Consider the following 20,514-nt stretch of genomic DNA (forward strand, 5'->3'; position numbering starts at 1 on the left):
ACAGACTGGTTCCAAATAGGAAAAGGAGTACGTCAAGGCTGTATATTGTCACCCTGCTTATTTAACTTATATGCAGAGTACATCATGAGAAACGCTGGGCTGGATGAAGCACAAGCTGGAATCAAGACTGCCGGGAGAAATAGCAATAACCTCAGATATGCAGATGACACCACCCTTATGGCAGAAAGTGAAGAGGAACTAAAGAGCCTCTTGATGAAAGTGAAAGAGGAGAGTGAAAAAGTTGGCTTAAAGCTCAACATTCAGAAAACTGCGATCATGGCATCTGGTCCCATCACTTCATGGCAAATAAATGGGGAAACAGTGGAAACAGTGGCTGACAATTTTTTTGGGCTCCAAAATCACTGTGGATGTTGACTGCAGCCATGAAATTAAAAGACGCTTACTCCTTGGAAGGAAAGTTATGACCAACCTAGACAGCATATTAAAAAGCAGAGACATTACTTTGCCAGCAAAGATCTGTCTAGTCAAGGCTATGGTTTTTCTAGTGGCATGTATGGATGTGAGAGTTGGACTGAAAAGAAAGCTGAGTGTCCAAAAATTGATGCTTTTGAACTGTGGTGTTGGAGAAGACTCTTGAGAGTCCCTTGGACTGCAAGGAGATCCAACCAGTCCATCGTAAAGGAGATCAGTCCTGGGTGTTCATTGGAAGGACTGATGCTGAAGCTGAAACTCCAATACTTTGGCCACATGATGCAAAGAGCTGACTCCTTAGAAAAGACCCTGATGCTGGGAAAGATTGAGGGCAGGAGGAGAAGGGGATGACAGAGGATGAGATGGTTGGATGGTATCACCGACTCAATGGACATGGGTTTGGATGGACTCTGGGAGCTGGTGATGGACAGGGAGGCCTGGCGTGCTGCGGTTCATGGGGTTGCAAAGAGTCAGACACGACCAAGCGACTGAACTGAACTGATGGTGTGAAATAACTATGAAGTGAGCAAGATGTGCCAGTTAAATAAGCAGGGTGACAATATACGGTCTTAATGTACTCCTTTCCCAGTTTGGAACCAGTCTGTTCCATGTCCAATTCTAACTGTTGCTTCTTGATCTGCATACAGATTTCTCAGAAGGCAGATCAGGTGGTCTGGTATTCGCATCTCGAAGAATTTTCCAGTTTTTTGTGATCCACATAGTCAAAGGCTTTGGCATAGTGAGTAAAGCAGAAGTAGATGTTTTTCTGGAACTCTCTTGATTTTTTATGATCCAGCACATGTTGGCAGTTTAATATGCAGTTCCTCTGGGTTTTCTAAATCCAGCTTGAACATCTGGAAGTTCACAGTTCACATAGTGTTGAAGCCTGGCTTGGAGAATTTTGAGCATTACTTTGATAGTATGTGAGATGAGTGCAATTGCGCAGTAGTTTGAGCATTCTTTGGCATTGCCTTTCTTTGGGATTGGAATGAAAACTGACCTTTTCCAGTCCTGTGGCCACTGCTGCGTTTTTCAGATTTGCTGGCATATTGAGTGCAGCACTTTCAAGGCATCATCTTTCAGGATTTGAACTAGCTCAACTGGAATTCCATCACCTCCACTAGCTTTATTCGTGGTGATGCTTCCTAAGGCCCACTTGATTTCACATTCCAGTATGTCTGGCTCTAGGTGAGGGATCACACCGTTGTGGTTATCTGGGTCATGAAGATCTTTTTGCATAGTTACTCTGTGTATTCTTGCCACCTCTTCTTAATATCTTCTGCTTCTGTTAGGCCCATACCATTTCTGTCCTTTATTGTGCTCATCTTTGCATGAAATGTTCCCTTGGTGTTTCTACTTTTCTTGAAGAGATCTTTAGTCTTTCTCATTCTATTTTTATCTATTTCTTTGCATGAGAAGTCAGGATATGCCAAGTTTCTGTTAAATGCTCAATCACTTCATTTAGTCTTCAAACAACTTTATGAAGTTGGTACCTCTATTATTCCCATTTTATAGATGAGGTTATGGAGGAATATGTCCAAGATTATGTAGCATGTAGGAAGGAAAGCTATATGCCTTGAACCTTGCTCATGATACTAGACTTTTCCATTTTTCTGGTAAATAAATGTGAAATTTAAACAGATTGTAGAAGGCCATAGTGATACTAAATGAAAATAGAACTGTTGCTAACAGGTTTCAATTTATCATTTTCCATTACTCGACTGTCATTTGAAATAAGGATGTCTTAGTATTTTTTAAACTAAATCCAGTCCCTAGTTTTTTTTATTTTTCCTTAGAAGACAGTGGACAGTCCATCAAATAGAGTGTCAGCAAAATGGCCTCAAAATATATACTCATCAAGAGAACAACCTGCCTCTTCAACAAGAAAATAATGGGTCCTCTTTAAAAGGCCAGCTGGCTGTAGGATATTTGAGCATTTAGGGAACAACTTCATGTGAAAAGAAAGGATTTCCATGCAATATAAAATGACATTTTCACACTGTGTAAATTTACCCTGTAGCATATCTTCTTTTTTAAATCTGTGTGTGACTTGATTTACTGAGAAAACATTTCTGCTAATTTTTTCCATTTGTTCCAAAATTAACTTTATTTTTAATCTTCCTGAAAGTTCCTTGGAAATTCATTTTTATATATTTCAACTGGGATGTTTTCTTCCATCTTTATCACAAGAATAAATATTAGCAATTTTTTTTTTGCAAATTGGAACAAATTTTCCAACTATACAAAATTTTCCAGTGAAACTGATCAAATATTGTCCTTCAGAGATGAAAGTAGGATCAAGCTGGTTTAATTCCATGGCAATGAAATTAATGAGACTGTGTTTTGAATTGATATTCCATCTATTAGCCTGATCAAACCTTGTTTCAACTAATTTGACAATTGATATGCAGTTTTAGGAAGATTCTGAAAAGGGTATAAGAATGAGGAAACTATACTCTGGTATTATGGCAAAACTTGCTCTTGTCTGTTATCTGAGGAGGCAAGTCTTGATTTTTTTATCATGTAGCAATTCATGAGGATATGGTACCTAACGGTGAGAGGGAAAATCTTGATTGATTATCACGAAGTGATTCATGAGGATATGGTACCTAATGGGTGATAGTAAAGAGATCTCCCTGCTTTTGTGTACACTGTTTTCCTCATATTAAGATGTACTTCCCTCTTTCCATCTGCTAAACTCTTACTTCTGACCAGATGCTAAACTGGTAATTGGTTCAGAAATGTGCATGTGATCTCCACTCTCTGATCTCTAATTCCTCTGAGGTTTCTGTGACCGTTACTTTGAATTAGGGAGCTAAGCCTAAGTCATCTCAGAGACCACTGACATTGTTTAACTCCAAAATTCTCTTATTTTTACTCTTTCTTTTGCAACCTAGAGAGTTTCCTGTTATTTTTAAAACTATTCTGGAGTTGGTAAAAATTAGACCAGGCAGTCTTCCAAAACATTGAGTTTTATATCTCAGCATGAATTTAATGCCTGTTCCCCCCCTGGTTCCAATGTGACAACTACCCCTTGGATCAGTGGGTGCTTTATAGCCAGCTGTCCATATGGGAAGGGGCCTCCAGATCTAAGAAAGCACAGTGCCATTTCCAAAATACTTCTCATTCTATTTGGGTGTTAGTACATGTTGATCTGATAAGCATTTATTGACACATATTTTGAAGAGCTGAGTTAATTAGCAAGGTACTTCTCAAAGCTTCGGGCTAAATAGGGTTTTGGATAATAAGATTTCACCTTCTCCTAAGACCATATTTACCCTCTACAAGGCAGAGTTCATTGTGTCTTCTACTTCTAATTTTATAGTCTCTATTTATGATCCAGCATAAACTACTTGACCATCTCAAATCTGGAAAAAAGAACTATTGTTTCATCTCTTTTGGTGATCACTCACTAGTCCAACTTGACTCTTTTTATTTGTTACAAATCTTTTATGATCTCAGTGTATCTTCCAAACTACTCATTTTGCCTTATTGTTAGAGAAAAACAATATAATATCAAAAGTAATAGTCATGAAACTTAAAATTTTCTGAGCACTTACAGTTTAAGTACTGGGCTAGTTGCTGAGGATTCATTGGTAAGAAAGGTCCAGTCTCTATACACATAAAACAAAGTCTAAAAAATGTTTTCAGAAAATCAATTCTGAACAACAACAAAAAAACCCCAGTGTGTCAGATATAAAAGCATTTTAGATTATCTGCAGTTTTGGAATATCTTAATCAGTCAACTCATCTCTAAAACAGAATAATGAAGGGCTCTTATTGACTGAAGTGGAAACAAACACAGAAGCCATGATATATTATTCAGAGTTCTCCAGAGAAATGGAACCAATAGAGAAATGGAACCAATGGAACCATACATAGATATGTATGAGAAGATTTGGGCTTCCCAGTGATAAAGAACCTGCCTGCCAATTTCGGAGACATGAGAAATGTGGGTTCGATCCCTGGGTCTTGAAGATCCCCTGCGGGGGCGGGGAGGGGGGCATGCTAACCCACTCCCTTCCTGTCTGGGAAATCCCAGGGACAGAGGAGCCTAACAGGCTCAGTCCAGAGGGCTGCAAAGAGTTGGGCACAACTGAAACAACTTAGCACACACACATGCACAGAAGATTTATGATGGGAATGGACTTACGCAGTTTATGGAGTCCAAGAAGTCCCACAAAATGCCATAGGCAAGCTGGCGAGCTAGGACAGCCTGTGATATAATTCAGTCTGAGTCCAAAGGCCCAAGAGCTGGGAGAACTGAAAATGTAATTCCCAGTCCGAGGCTGCAGTCCTGAGAATCATGGGGCTGCTAGTGCAAATCACTGAATATAAAAGTTTGAGAACCAGGAACTCTGAAGCCGAAGAGCTGGAGAAGGTGGTGCCAAGTCAAAGAGAGAGGGAAGATTCACCATTTCTTTGCCTCTCGGTTCTATTCAAGCCCTTAACAGTTTTGAGGATGCCTGCCCACATTAGTGAGGGTGGATCTTCTTTATTTAGTCCACTAATACAGGGCTTCCCTGGTGGCTCAGATGGTAAAGAATCCGCCTGGAATGCAGGAGACCTGGGTTCAGTCCCTGCGTTGGGAAAATCCCCTGGAGGAGGGCATGGCAACCCTCTCTAGTATTCTTGCCTGGAGAATTCCATGGACAGAGGAGCCTGGCAGGCTACAGTCCATAGGATTGCAGAGTCGGACACGACTGAGTGACTAACCACAGCAGAATACAATGCTAATCTCTTCTTGAATCGCCTTCACAGACACACTCAGAAATAATTTCTTATCAGTTATATGGGCATCCCTTGGTCCAGTCAAAATGACACATAAAATTAACCATTACCCATGAGAGGTATAACATATTAAATGGCAATGTAATTCTGTATCAGATGTAATGGATAAAAGTCATGAAACAGTCTTGGCAATTAAGAATCATCAATTCTTTATATCCAGCCTGGGCTGATGATCTGTTTCACCCTAGATAATATACATGTGTCAATGCTGTTCTCTCGAAACATCCCACCCTCGCCTTCTCCCACAGAGTCCAAAAGTCTGTTCTGTACATCTGTGTCTCTTTTTCTGCTTTGCATATAGGGTTATTGTTACCATCTTTCTAAATTCCATATATATGTGTTAGTATACTGCATTGGTCTTTATCTTTCTGGCTTACTTCACTCTGTATAATGCCAAAGACCTGTTAAGCAAAACAGGATTGTGGAACAGTGCTTGAAGGCATTGACTCTGGGGTCAGGATGCTTCGGATTGAGTTCCTACTTCACCAGTATAACGATGCTGTAAAAGATTGTGTGACTCGATGTTTCTTGGCTGTTTCCTTTTCCTCATTTCTATGTATTTATTGAGTTATTTCTGACTGCGGTAGGTCTTCATGGCTGCATGGGTTTTCTCTAGTTGCGGTGTGTAGGGGCTACTCTCTAGTTGCAGTGTATGGGTTTCTCATTGCAGTGGCTTTGCTTGTTACAGAGCACAGGCTCCAGGGTGTGTGAGCTTCAAAGGCTGAGTTTCCCAGGCTCTAGAGCGCAGGCTCAGTAGTTACACACACAGGCTCAGGGTCCCAAGGCCTCATCCCAGATCAGGGGTCGAATCCATGTCTCCTGCCTTGCCGGGTGGATTCTTTACCACTGAGCCACCAGGGAAGCCCCCGTTTCCTCATTTCTGAAATGAGGATAATGATAGTATTTATTTCATGACTTTCTACAAGAATTAACTAAGGTAATATAAGTCAAGTGCATAGCAAAGTAAGCATATACACTTTAGCCATGAACCATTATAAATATTACTGTTCATTTGATGTTATTTACTGAGTAGAAATGTCTGGCCAGGTTGTGAGATGTCTGATACAGGAGACAAGTTCCCAGTATCAACGAGCTTACTTCCAGTGAGGATGGCGGGCATACATACAACTGTACTTCACGTTATATAGATAACAAAGATGTGGGGATCATGTTATGGAGAGGAAGGAATAATACCCATGGGGCAGAACAGATAAAGATGGGGACACTAAATTTGTTTATTTGAAACAAGATAGTTTTTGGTCCTCTTGAAACAGAAGCATTAAATGTTTCATGTAACTCCAACTTCAGTTTTAAATCAGAGTGAATTAAATGATGCTATAAAACCAAGTTTACCGGTATGTAATAGATTAGGAATGGAAATAGGAAACTCAAAACTTGGCAACACTATCTCATCTAGGATCAGGAGTTATGGAGAATATTATAAGACTATGTTTACTGAAAAAATATGTCTTCCAAATAGGACAAGACTTGCACACCTGAAAATCATAGGCAAAGAATGATTCCAAAAACAGCATTAATAGCAATTGTTTCCCCTGAAATATCAGTTTTATCTCAAGTTGATGACAGGTCTAAACACATGCATGCAATAGAAATGAAAAAATCACTGACTTTTTTGGACTGAAGTCTCCAGCAGGCAATGAACTGTGTTTAACGCCATATGGAGGTAATTTAATGTGAATTTTGCAATACTTGGCATCACCATATCTCCTAAAAGGAGTTACTGATTTTGTTTCTTTCTAGCATGATGATTTAGTTTTGCAATGGTACTGTCACCAGATGAGATTAATCACAATAATGATGCGTCTTTTTGCTAAGGATATTATCATAGATCATTCAAATACAGCCCAAGAGAAAAGGTTTCTAGTTAAACTTTCTAAATTGATAAAATAGTTATAAAGCATGAGCTCTTGGAAGTAGACATTATTTTGATTTTACTTGGGAGCATATGGCAAAATGATTATTCATTGATGTGAATTGATTTAGCAAATACGCACATGCACAGACACTTAAGTATCTTAAGTGTCTTAAGAGTATCTTAAGAGATATTGTATCTCTTAAGAGATGCACAGTATCTTAAGAGATATTGAAAATAATATTTGTGCTACAATACCAATTTCATGTGATTCCAATTACACATGTAAGATATGAGGTAACTCACTTAAAAATTGGGCCTCAGTTTCCATATCTATAAAATAATAATAATATCCATTTAATAGGATTGTTATGTGGCAATATCTTAAAAATGCTCTGTAACATAAAAGTGAGTCTTTTCCTTTTCTCTCCTTTTCTTCTTCCTTCTTGCTCTTCTTCCCCTTTCACTGTTAACTAGTCATAGTTTTACCAGGTCAAATATATATAATATATACTTTACAAATGAACTTTATAAGCGTATTTCAATATCACAGACCTAAAGCTACACTCAAAGAAATTTGTGCTGTGCTAAAGTTTAAGATTCCAGCTTATCCTATTTTCCTACGGTGAGATTGTTTATCCCAAACATTTACATACCAGTCATAACAATATAATCTCAAGTTGGCCATACTCTCTTAGTTGAGAGCTTAGCACATACACTGTAATTTATCTTTTAATAATAACCAATTTGAAGTTATTATACATAAAATGTGGTTTAAAATATTCAGTTGGTCACTGACTGCAATCACCCAATCGATACCACCTACTTTCTTCACAGCATTATTGTGGAAATTTTTAAAAACTGCAAAACTCATTTCACATTCTAGATACTATTGAGATGCTACATAATAAAAAAGCATTGAAAATATTCTTCTCAAATGTTATGTTCCAAAATAGTTTTCAAATTTGAAACATTTTTTGGCAATGTTTTTCAGTTGAATATTTACTGCTAATGGTAGGTATAAGGAATGCTTAATTTGGTAATACATAGTGGCTACTGGAAGGATGAGGAGAAAATGAGGTTGACTTAAAATAAGAAAAAGATTAAGTTTTCAAATATTCCTTAGAAATACAGCATTTTAAAAATCTTTTTAAGAAAATGGCAGAATAGAAGGATGTGAGCTGACCTTTTCTTATGGAAACACGAAAATCACAACTAACTGCTGAACAACCATCGGCCAAAAAAGGCTAAAACCTACCAAAAAAGACACTCCACATCCAAAGACAGAAAGAAGCCACGAGGAGATGGCAAGAAGGGCTAAATCACAATAAAATCAAATCTCATACATGCTGTGTAGGCGGCCCACAAACTGGAAATATTAATAGTTATGCCACAGGAGTTATTGCTAAGCCCCACATCAGGCTCCCCAGCCTGGGGGCCTGGCAACAGGAGGAGGAGATCCAAAGAATCTGGCTTTGAAGGCCAGCGGGAAAGCCACAGGACTGGGGGAAACTCCTCTCCTGGAAGGCACACACAGGGTCTTATGCACACCAGGACCACGGAAGAAATCATTGAACTCACCAGAGACTGGGCCAGACCTACCTGCTAGTATCAGATCTCCCGCGGAGGTGGGGGCTGGGAGGGGGGCAGCTGCAGCTCAGGCCAGGGACAAAGACACTGGTAGCGGTAGTTATAGTGAGTATTCGTCGGTGTGAGCATCGGGTCCTTCAATAGGATAAAACTTTTGAGGGTGATCAAACGTGATTACTTATTACCTGTGAGGGAAAGAGAAACACCAGTGTGTGTTTCATCCAGCTGCTTATTACTTCTGCACCTGTGATCCCATCTATAAAAATGGTAATCATGATAGTATCTACCTTCCTCATACAGGTACTGTAAAGAATACACAAGTTATAATACTTCAAAGTCTGCCAGAAACAAAAGCGAAGGTAAGCTGTAGTTGGAAGAGTGTTGCCAGGCAGAAAAAAAAAGTGTTGTCTCTACATGACTTCATCATGACTTCATGTTTTAGTATAAGCTTCTTCTCAGCTCCTTCACTCCATCTCTCATCCCCCCTCCTCCTCTTTTTCTTCTTTCCTTTCTTCTCCTCTTGTGAGCTGACACTCCTGTGGCTATGATCATTTAATTTTTCTCTCTCACTTTCTTACGGCCTGACTCTGAAATTTCATACTCTCTCTCTGAATTTCCATCCACCTGTTCTCTTCTTCTCTCGATCTCTTTCAGTTTGAACATTTTCATTTTTGCTATTCAAGGCTTTAAAAAATAAAGTTAAATTCTTGGTCCACGGAATCTGACTGTCACTGGCAGGGTTGATCTTGAAATACGTGTGTTGACAGAGGGTCCTCTAGAGAGGGAGCCCCTCCTGTCTTGTGAGTTAAAGGGTCACGATGAAGACACCAGGGCTCCCTGTAACACGGGGCACCTGTGCATTCAGCAAACACTTTTATCCTGACTATGCGGGGCGGTAGTTGGAAGTCCAATGCCATTTTCATTGGACTTTTCATTACTGATCTACTCAAAATGCCATGACCAGGAGCCAACACACATTGGACTTTTCATTACTGATCTACTCAAAATGCCATGACCAGGAGCCAACACACAAATGAGTTTGTGTCTTTCTCAATTGAGCATCACAAAGCTGAATCGAAAGCTTTAGGCAGGTTGGGATCCAATCGTTTTGTTGTGTCCCACTTTTTTTTTTCTTCTTAAGAAATATCATGGAAAAAGAAAAGGAAAAAAATCAGTTTCTTTTTTTAACCAAATAGTTTGAATCTTATATAGCATTGGCTAAAATTTGTTAAATATACACTCTGTGTACCAGGCTCTATAATGAACACTTTAAGTTTTTCATTAAAAAAATGTTTATGTATCTGTTTATTTATTGGCTATGCTGGATCTTCGTTATGGTGTGTGGGCTTCTCACTGCAGTGGTTTCTCTTGTTGCAGAGAACAGAGGTAGGCTTCTGGGCTAAGCATCTTAGCATGGGCTAAGATGCCCCACAACATGTAGGACCTTAGTTCCCAGGCCTAGGATTGAACCCGTGTCCCCTACGTTGGCGGGCAGATTCTTAACCACTGGACAACCAGGGAAGTCCTATGAGAAGCACTTCAAAGGTACCGTCATCTGTGATTTTTTTCACAGTTCGAAGAGGTATTGTTTTTATTTTATACATAAAGAAACTGACACTCAGAAGACTTATGTAATTTGCCCAAATTTATACAGGAAATAAGTGTCGGAGGAGCAATTTAAAACCAAGCCGTCTGGTTCCAAAGCTTAGAGTCTTAATCATTATAGATTGATAAAGGAGACAGTTTGTGTGGCTGCAGAGATTTGGTTCCCTGCAGGAGATTCAGAGTTGGATCTTCAATAGGTTTCCTATTTTGTTAGAAAATGTAGAGATGTTGATGTAAAATACTGAATAGCTCTATGACACAAACTTTGAAATGCACATTTGTGCTTGTATCTTTCTTATTAGTACAAAACATTACTTCAGCTAGATTCTTTCTTCTAATCTCTCTTAGTTTTCTTGCGTGTGTGCGTGCTAAGTCGCTTCCGTCACGTCTGACCCTTTGAGACTCTATGGACTGCAACCAGCCAGGCTCCTCTGTCCATGGGATTCTCCAGGCAAGAATACTGGAGTGGGTTGCCACGCCCTCCTCCCTTAGTTTTCTTATCTATTGGTAAATTGATCTCAGCATATGTACTTAGTTTTTGTCAGGATGTGTATACAAATAGCACTTAAATAGCAATCCATTGATGAGAACTTCCATTACATTCTGAGCTGTATTAATTTTTAATGGACCAAATGCAGACAGGTTCCTGAACAATGCTGAATCATCTTACATCTGGAGATTCATCTTCAAGGATGCGGTGATCTTTCCAGACAGTAAACCAAGTCTCTGAAGAAGGACTGCCGTGGAGGGCCCCTGTAACCATGACTGATGAAGTCATTACAGAAAAGACAAGAGTTATTTTAGGAGAGAAAAGTACTTTGCTTTTGTGTGCTTGTTTTGGACTTTGATTTTTATGGGTTCTGTTTATTTTCAAGCACAAAGTAGCACAATTTTATTCATATGTTATTTGAAAATTGAGTAGACTGTAAGATCAAAAAGACCTCTGGTCACATAAGAAATTTCCTTCAAGGGGAAAAGAAAACGGGAATTGGTCGCCACATTTCTAAATTATAGACAGGAGTCAAGTACCTATATGCCTGTTACAGTCACGTTTGTGTCTTGCCCTGCCTTGCTCACCTGCCGAGGGAATCAGTGGTACGGACAATGCAAAATTCTCTTTTATCTTTTATCTTATATATGTGATAGAAATCTGTTGAATAGAAGAGATACTGGGAAGTGGGGCTCTATTTTAGAATAGACTTGGATTTACAGAAGTTAGCCCTTCAGATGCTGTGAGGACTTTATTTGTTTGGTAAAACTGGAGTCACCATAAAAATACAACAAAAATATTGAGAAAACTGGCAAAAAAGCTTACATAGTAAAATAAACATTAAATTTCTTTTTTATATCTGACTTCAAATGTGTATTTCACTTACAGCCTCATAAAGTTTTGTAATAGGTATCCGACAATTCATTAATAAGGTAAAAATCTGTGAAAATGTTCATGGTAGTGAAATTTTGTATAAGAATATAATATTAGAAACTACATACACATTTATGTGAATTGGAGATCAAAAAAGTAGAAATTTTAATAATTCACTATACCATAAGAATATTATATTATTTGTGGGTAATCATGACTACCAACCTTCCTCGTATTTTTCTCTCTCTCTCCTCATCTCTTCTCTTTCTTTCTTCCTCTCCCTCTCTCCCTTCCCCTCACCATGAGAACATTTATAGATCATGAAGGTTTGAGAGTACTCATTATGAGAAAAGGAAGAGAGAACCAAATTTTAAAAGGCTGGCTTTACTTTCTCCCAGACTTAACTCTTTCATTATTTAATTATCTGTGCTTGCAAAATTGAATGAGAAAACAAATTTTACCTGAAACTAATTAATTGCATGTCCTTTAATTTGAATGTTCAAATTATTTGATTCAACAATTATTATATGCATGTAAAAAGGGAGCTTTAGAAAAAATGTCTCTAAGAATGTACTTCACAGTCTTTCTGTTCATTTCTGATCCTTGAACAAAGAGAAAATACTATTAATTGAGCCATTTTTATGACACAAAATATCTTCCTTTATGACAGAAAGATTAACATTGCCTTTATAAAAGCTACAAGACTTTTGAAAATTAGTCATTATATAAGGAAGAGTCATTACTTGTATTTTGTATTTTATATTTGACTTAGGTAAAATATTTTATGGTTATAGTAAATATAATCTTACTATATACTTGGGAGTCTATAATATTTAAAATACTTTTACTTCTGTTGTTTATTATATATCAAATATATATCTGAAATAGTATATAAAATTTCAGAGGTTCACTGTGATACTTATACCCCTTCAGACATTCAACTGGATGTGTTTTTATCTTGAATGTGTGAAGCGTCTTCCTCCTTACCTTAAAGTAATGGATATCTCTTAACAGTGAAACAACAAATTTAGCAACCAATAGATGGCACTGGAGGTATTCAAAACATACTCTATCTTTTCCATTCCATTGAATATGATTATTTCTGAGAGCAAATGACAATTATACCGTTAAATTAAAAACATAGGCATATTCAGAATGTCCATTGTGAAGAAACTCAAATATTTAGCTGTTGCATTCCTGTTCAAAATTTTAGCACCCTGACAATATGAAACAAATTCTTTCTCAACCATGTTGTAGCATCAGTGTATCACTCCCAGATATTTTACCACCACCTGAGAGAATTTCTGGGGAAGTCGGAAGCTCACTCAGTATGTATGATATCCATAGAGATTTCATTTTGGTACCCTTTTCCTGCTTATGTGATCCTGGTGGGTTGAGGGTTACTGAGAAATGTAATTAAGCCTTTCATTACTGCTCCTCACCTGGATCTTTCTAAAGCCAACTTCACAAGTAACCTTTTCGTTCTCTAGAGTAAACAAGCACACAAAATGTTCAATGAGTCACACAGAGTAAAAGAGAAAACGTGTGATAGCCTTCAGCACAGGCCGCAGCAAACAGGGTGATCCATTTATAGGTTGGGACTAATTTCCCTCTAAAATTGGCTGACAGTGGGCTTCACTATGTAGACTTGGTACAAAGAGAGCCCACGTGGAGGTCAATGGAAATGCTGCAAACACAGGAAGCCGAGCTGAAACCATATCTGTTCGTTAAACGAGATTGTTCAGTTACATCAAGTGTCTCATAAAGCCAGCTGATATCTTCAGGAAAGTGTTATCAGCATGAGGCAGCATCAAACATTACAGCTATTCCATCTTCAGATTACATCCCACCAGTTTTCAAAGCTCTGTCTTAAAACTATTGAAGAAGCTATGGGCAGGAGGAGAAGGAGGTGACAGAGGATGAGATGGTTGGATGGCATCACAGACTCGATGGGCATGAGTTTGAGTAAACTCCGGGAGTTGGTGATGGACAGGGAGGCCTGGCATGCTGCTGTTCATGGGGTCCCAAAGAGTCGGACACGACTGAGCGACTGAACTGAACTGAACTGACTGATTGCTTTTAATCTAAAACAAACACGTCACTGCTTTATGAAAATTCAACACCATGTGAAACTTACACATAGTTGGAGAAAGACCACATTTCAATCTATTTGCTTATGCACAAAACAATAAAATATTTATTCCATTACAGTATTACAATATTGTAATTTTTGTAATTTTGTAATTATAATTTGTAATTTGTAATTACAATGTTGTAATTACAATATTGTAATTGTAGTAATACAATACTGTATAATAATATTACAATAAAAACAAACAAAACAATAAAATATTTATTGTTATTTGATGTGCTGATATTCTTTAATACTAATATAGTTTCTTTTATATGCGACATCACCATGAAGTAATTGGATACATGTATTTATATTCATATGTGTATTTCATGATGATTATGTATTTCATGTATAAGCAATGTGTCTGGAGGGCTGAAGACAGTGCCTGGTTATTTTTATTTTATTTTAATTTTTGTATTACATTACATTGTTAATAGCTGATTAACAGTGTTGTGACAGTTTCAGGTGATCAGCAAAGGGGCTCAGCCACAGGTATCCTTGTGTTGATTCTCCCCTAGACTCCTCTCCCATCCAAGTGCCTGATCATTTATAGAGTACCTATTAAAACAGGTTATACGACAAACAGCTGAAATCGTGTGTTACCAGAAAAATACCAAATGTGTACTTTTACCAATAGTGTCTGCTCACCTCCCTTCAGTTTACTAAAACCATTCGTCTTTAATACCTGGCTTAAGAAATTCTCTCTATATTATTTCTCATAGGAGTATTTAGTGCCCTAGAAATACTTGCTAAAATGTGGTCAGATTCCCTAACTGCTTATAGCCACACTAGCTTTATATATTATACAAGGGGTAGGATAAATTTTAATTCTTCCCAACAAGATTAGATGCATTTTCATGAGTTCTGTGATATATGCAATTGAAATAAGGCAATTATTTAATGTACCTAAGGATGTTTGAAGTTCTTATATAAAGCGGGGGACACATTAGGGGAATGTCCACAGGTGACACTAAGAGACTTCTGGAATTCCATAAGGGGAAATTCCTAGAGTCCTGAACGGTGGCCTGCAGATACTTTTATCTTTAATACAACAGTGATTATGAGGCTTGGAGATCTAGATTGACAACATTCATCTTGAGGTCTGCATTTTAATCTCAATGATATTTCCCTTTCTGAAATCACTAGCTTCACCTTTTCAATAAAGAAATAAGGCAGATCACAATTATGCTCTTCTTTTACAAATTAGGTTGAAATATTAGAGCAAAGAGTGTTGAATTGTCTTAGAGTTTAACAGCGAATATTCAGCTATTACAGTATAGGTTTATAAGTAAGATGTTTGTTGCATATGAATGAAAAAATGAATGAATGAACGAATAGGGGCACTATACAAGCCAAACGACTTTGGCCAAATTTGGTGACAGGAAGTGACTCAAACTAAGAGGAAATAGGGAATCTGATTGGCAATTTCTAATTCAGTTTACAACAAAATAAATGTCAAACAAAGCTACAAATCATCTTCATATTCCAGGATGAAACATATAAATCAGAGATGTTTTCCTATCTGTGGTTTTAAACCTAATGTTTAATGAGCTCCAAGTTTAGTCAGGAAGCCAAGAAATTATAAGTGGTGACTTTGTGTGAGTAATTATCTAAGTTCTGAAGCCCTCAGCCATCTTGTTAGCATTATAATTTTACCTACCTCATAGGGACATTTTGAGAATTCTATTTAAAAATGCATGTACTCACTGTTATGTTTAAAATGGATAACCAACAAGGACCTACTGCAGAACACATGGAACACTATTCAGCGTTATATGTCAGCCAGGATGGGAGGGGAGTTTAGGGGAGAATGGATACATGTATATGAGTCCCTTAACTGATCATCTGAAACTATCACACTGTTTGTTAATCAGCTATACCCTGATACAAAATAAAAAGTTTATAAATGCATGTCAAATGGTGCAACTACAATTGATTTAGCAATATCTCAGTTTAGCAATATCTCAGTAAGTTAAACATACTTAGACATATGATTCAAAAATTCTACTCTTAAGAATCTACCCCAAATAATTGGGGTACAAATAAAATACAAATAAAAATACAAATAAAAACTTGTATACAAGTGTTCATAACAGCATTATTCACAATAATCCAAAGAACAGAAGCAAGGCATATGTCCATCAACCAATGAATGAGTAAATGAAATATGACATATATATATACAAATGAATGTTATTAAGGCATAAAAAGAACTGAAGTACTAATACCTGCTATAACATAGAGGAACCTTGAAAACTTGCTAAGTGAAAGAAACTAAGTCACATATTACATGATTTCATATAGGGGAAATATCTGTAATAGGTAACCACTATGCTGATGAAGCTGAAGTTGAATGATTCTGTGAAGATCTACAAGACCTTCTAGAACTAACATCAAAAAAAATTTTAAAAAGATGTCCTTTTCATCATAGGGGACAGAATGCAAAAATAGGAAGTCAAGAAATACCTGGAGTAAAAAGGCAAGTTTGGCCTTAGAAATGAAGGAGAGCAAAGGCTAAGAGGTTTTCCAAGAGAATGCACTGGGCTTAGAGAACAACCTCTTCCAACACCAGAAATCACTCTACACATGGACATCACCAGATGATAAATACCAAAATTAGATTGATTATATTCTTTGCAGACAAAGATGGAGAAGCTCTATACAGTCAGCTAAGGAAAAAAAAAAAAGACCTAGAGCTGACTGTGGCTCAGATCAACAGCAACTTACTGCAAAACTCAGGCTTAAATTGGAGAGTAGGGGAAACCACTAAGTCATTCAGGTACGATCTAAATCAAATCCCATATGATTATACAGTGGAGATGATGAGCAGATTCAAAAGATTAGCTCTGGTAGACAGAATGCCAGAAGAACTATGGACAGAGGTTCATAACATTGTACAGGAAATAGTGACCAAAACCATCCCCAAGAAAAAGAAATGCAAGAAGGCAAAGTGGTTGTCTGAGGAGGCATTACAAATAGCTGAGAAAAGAAGAGCAGTGAAAGGCAAAGGAGAAAGGGAAAGATGTATGATTTGAATGCAGAGTTCCAGGGAATAGCAGGAGAGATAAGAGAGCCTTCTTTAGTGAAAAATGCAAAGAAATAGAGGAAAACAATAGAACAGAAAGACTAGCGATCTCTTAAAAAAAAAATTGAAGATACCAAGAGAACATTTCATGCAAAGATGGGTACAATAAAGGACAGAAAAGGTAAGGACCTAACATAAGCAGAAAATATTAAGGAGACGTGACGAAAGTACACAGAAGAAGTATACAGCAAAGGTCTTAATGACCCAGACGCCACAATGATGTGATTCCTCATGTAGAATCAAACATCCTGAAGTGTGAAGTGGGCCTTAGGAAGTATTACTATCAACAAAGCTAGTGGAGGTGATGGAATTCCAGCTGAGCTGTTTCAAATCCTAAAAGATGATGCTGTTAAAGTGCCACACTCAATATGCCAGCAAACTGGGAAAACTCAGAAGTGGCCACAGGACTGGAAAAGGTCAGTTTTCATTCCAGTCCCAAAGAAAGGCAATGCCAAAGAATGTCAAACTAAAGCACAATTGCACTCATTTCACATGCTAGCAAGTTAATGCTCAAAATACTACAAACCAGGCTTCAATAGTATGTGAGCCGAGAACTTTCAGATGTACAAACTGGATTTAGAAAAGGTGGAAGAACCAGAGATCAAATTGCCCACATGTGTTGGGTGATAGAAAAAGCAAGGGAATTCCAGAAAAACACCTAATTCTGCTTCTTTGACTTCACTAAAGTCTTTGACTGTGTGGATTACAACAAACTTTGGAAAATTCTTAAAGAGATGGGAATACCAGACCACTTTACCTACCTCCTGAGAAACCTGTATGCAGGTCAAGCAGCAACAGTTAGAACCAGACATAGAACTGGTTAAAAATTTGGAAAGGAGTATGTCAAAGCTGTATGTTGTCACCCTCCTTATTTAACTTATATGCAGAGTACATGCAAAATACCATGCTGAATGACCCACAACCTGGAATCAAGATTGCTAGGAGAAATATCAATAACCTCAGACGTGCAGATGATACGACTTTAATGGTAGAAAGCAAAGAGAAACTAAAGAGTCTCTTGAAGCAGGTGAAAGAGGAGAGTGAAAAAACTGGCTTATAACTCAACATTAAAAAAACTAAGATCAAGGCAGCCAGCCAGTCCCATAACTTCAAGGCAAATAGATGGGGAAACAATGGAAACAGTGGCAAAATTTTATTTTCTTGGGCTCCAAAATCACTGCAGACAGATACTGTAGCCACAAAATTAAAAGACACTTGCTCTTTGGAAGAAAAGTTATGACAAACCTAGGGAGCATATTCAAAAGCAGAGAAACCACTTTGCCAACAAAGGTCTGTAGAGTCAAAGCTATTGTTTTTCCAGTAGTCATATATGGATGTGACAGTTGGACCATAAAGAAGGCTGAGCACCAAAGAATTGATGTTTTCAAATTGTGGTGTTGGAGAAGACTCTTGAAAGTCCCTTGGACTGCAAGGAGATCAAATGAGTCAATCCTAAATAAATCAATCCTAAATATTCTTTGGAAGGACTGAAGCTGAAGCTGCAATACTTTGGCCATGTGTTGTAAAGAGCTGACTCCTTGAATAAGACCCCAATGCTGGGAAAGATTGAGGGCTAGAGGAGAAGGGGGCAACAGATGAGATGGTTGGATGGCATCCCTGACACAATGGATATGAGTTTGAGCAAACTCCAGATGATGGTGAAGGCAGGGAAGACTGATGTGTTGCAGTTCATGGGGTCACAAAGAGTCAGACATGACTTAGCAACTGAACAACAACCCATACTAGGTAAATTCATAGAGACAAAAAGCAGATTAAGAGTTGGCAGGGGCTGGGTGAAGAGAGGAGTAAGGACTTGCAGCTAATGGGCATGGAGTTTCCATTTGTGATAATGAAAAATTTTAGGAACTAGTTCATCTTGGTTGTATTCTCACCATTTTGAATGTATTTAGTGCCACTGCATTACATATTCTAGAATGGTTGAAAAGATAAATTTTAAGTTATTTGTACTTTACTACAATTATAAAAAATAACAAGAAAAAAAGTATGTGTTAAAAGTTCTGAGCTCTCAATACTAACCAATTGACACAGTTTTGAACTTGCCATGTTTCTTTGTTATATGCTTCATATGTAAAGATGAAGAATCATTCAAAGGAATACTGGAAAAACACTGTATGCTGGTGAAACCACAATGATGCTATAGCTTTGAATCTTAATTTTATATCAACTAATTAGTCAAACCTGCATTGTGAAGAGTTCAATGTCTAGTAGAGTTTTGTTCAGTTCAGTTCAGTCACTCAGTCATGTCCTACTTTTTGCGACCCCATGGACTATAGCATGCCAGGCTTCCCTGATGATCACCAACTCCCATAACTTGCTCAAACTCATGTCCATGGAGTTGGTGATGCTTCAACCATCTTGTCTTCTGTCGTCCCCTTCTCCTCCCACCTTCAATCTTTCCCAGCATCAGGGTCTTTTCCAATGAGTCAGTTCTTTGCATCAGGTGGCCAAAGTATTGGAGTTTCAGCTTTAGCATCAGTCCTTCCAATGAATATTCAGGACTGATTTCCTTTAGGATGGACTGGCTGGATCTCCTTGCAGTCCAAGGGACTCTCAAGAGTCTTCTCCAGCACCACAGTTCAAAAGCATCAATTCTTGGGCGCTCAGCTTTCTTCACAGTCCAACTCTCACATCCATACATGACCACTGGAAAAACCATAGCCTTGACTAGACAGACCTTTGTTGGCAAAGTAATGTCTCTGCTTTTTAATATGCTGTCTAGGTTGGTCATAACTTTCCTTCCAAGGAGTAAGCATCTTTTAATTTCATGGCTGCAATCACCATCTGTAGTGATTTTGGAACCCCCAAAAATAAAGTCTGACACTGTTTCCCCTGTTTCCCCATCTATTTGCCAAGAAGTGATGGGACCAGATGCCATGATCTTAGTTTTCTGAATGTCGAGCTTTAAGCCAACTGTTTCACTCTCCTCTTTCACTTTCATCAAGAGGCTTTTTAGTTCCTCTTCACTTTCTGCCATAAGGGTGGTGTCATATGCATATCTGAGGTTATTGATATTTCTCCTGGCTACTACATCCCATATTTAAGTGCCAGCCACTCAGTGTTGTTCTTCTGAGAGCTGGTTTATTTGAAGGATACTCTTGCTTTTTATCATGCCTTAATGGAGAAACTTCTCCGCTAGCATCTCAAGGACAACCAGTCCTGGTTTTTACTACTCCGGGGCCATCAATAGAAAAGTCTAACACTGATAAGGATCTACTCACTGATTAGCAGATATTAAAAATTAGATGATTCATTGAGAACTATGGATTCTGTCCTTGTCATTACCAAAGACAATGAATCCTCTCTGAATAAAACAGGCCACAGACTGAGGGTGTTCCTGAACCCCCATCCTCGTCCCCCCTGCTGGCATGCTCCTTCGTGCCTGATGGCTTACCTTGCACACAGCTGTCCCTCAGTAAAGGTTCAAATAATAGACATTTGAACTCTGGGTAGAAAAACCCCCTCTGTGAAAATGTAGTTTCTAATCATATCTCTCATCTTAAAATTACATCCCAATTTCCAGTGTGTAACTAGTACTTAGAGTCAGAAGTGTGGGCAATTCTGTCTTGAAAGAATTCCTTAGATACAGATTTAATAATAATGTGTCACTAATATACATTTCA

At 38.0% G+C, this 20,514-nt stretch overlaps 1 protein-coding gene across 1 annotated transcript in view; it reads left to right on the plus strand.

Annotated features, from left to right (window-relative positions):
• The window catches only part of LOC122427324, a 438,851-nt gene extending 427,237 nt beyond the window's left edge, over window positions 1-11,614 (plus strand). The window contains exon 6 of the mRNA XM_043446722.1: window positions 10,930-11,614. Within this exon, the coding sequence (XP_043302657.1) occupies window position 10,930 (1 nt within the window). The 3' untranslated portion in view covers window positions 10,931-11,614. The remainder of the gene's footprint in view (window positions 1-10,929) is intronic.
• The last annotated feature ends 8,900 nt before the right edge of the window (window positions 11,615-20,514 follow it).

This window comes from Cervus canadensis, chromosome 25 (genome assembly GCF_019320065.1).
Source record: "Cervus canadensis isolate Bull #8, Minnesota chromosome 25, ASM1932006v1, whole genome shotgun sequence".
NCBI classification, from domain to species: domain Eukaryota; kingdom Metazoa; phylum Chordata; class Mammalia; order Artiodactyla; family Cervidae; genus Cervus; species Cervus canadensis.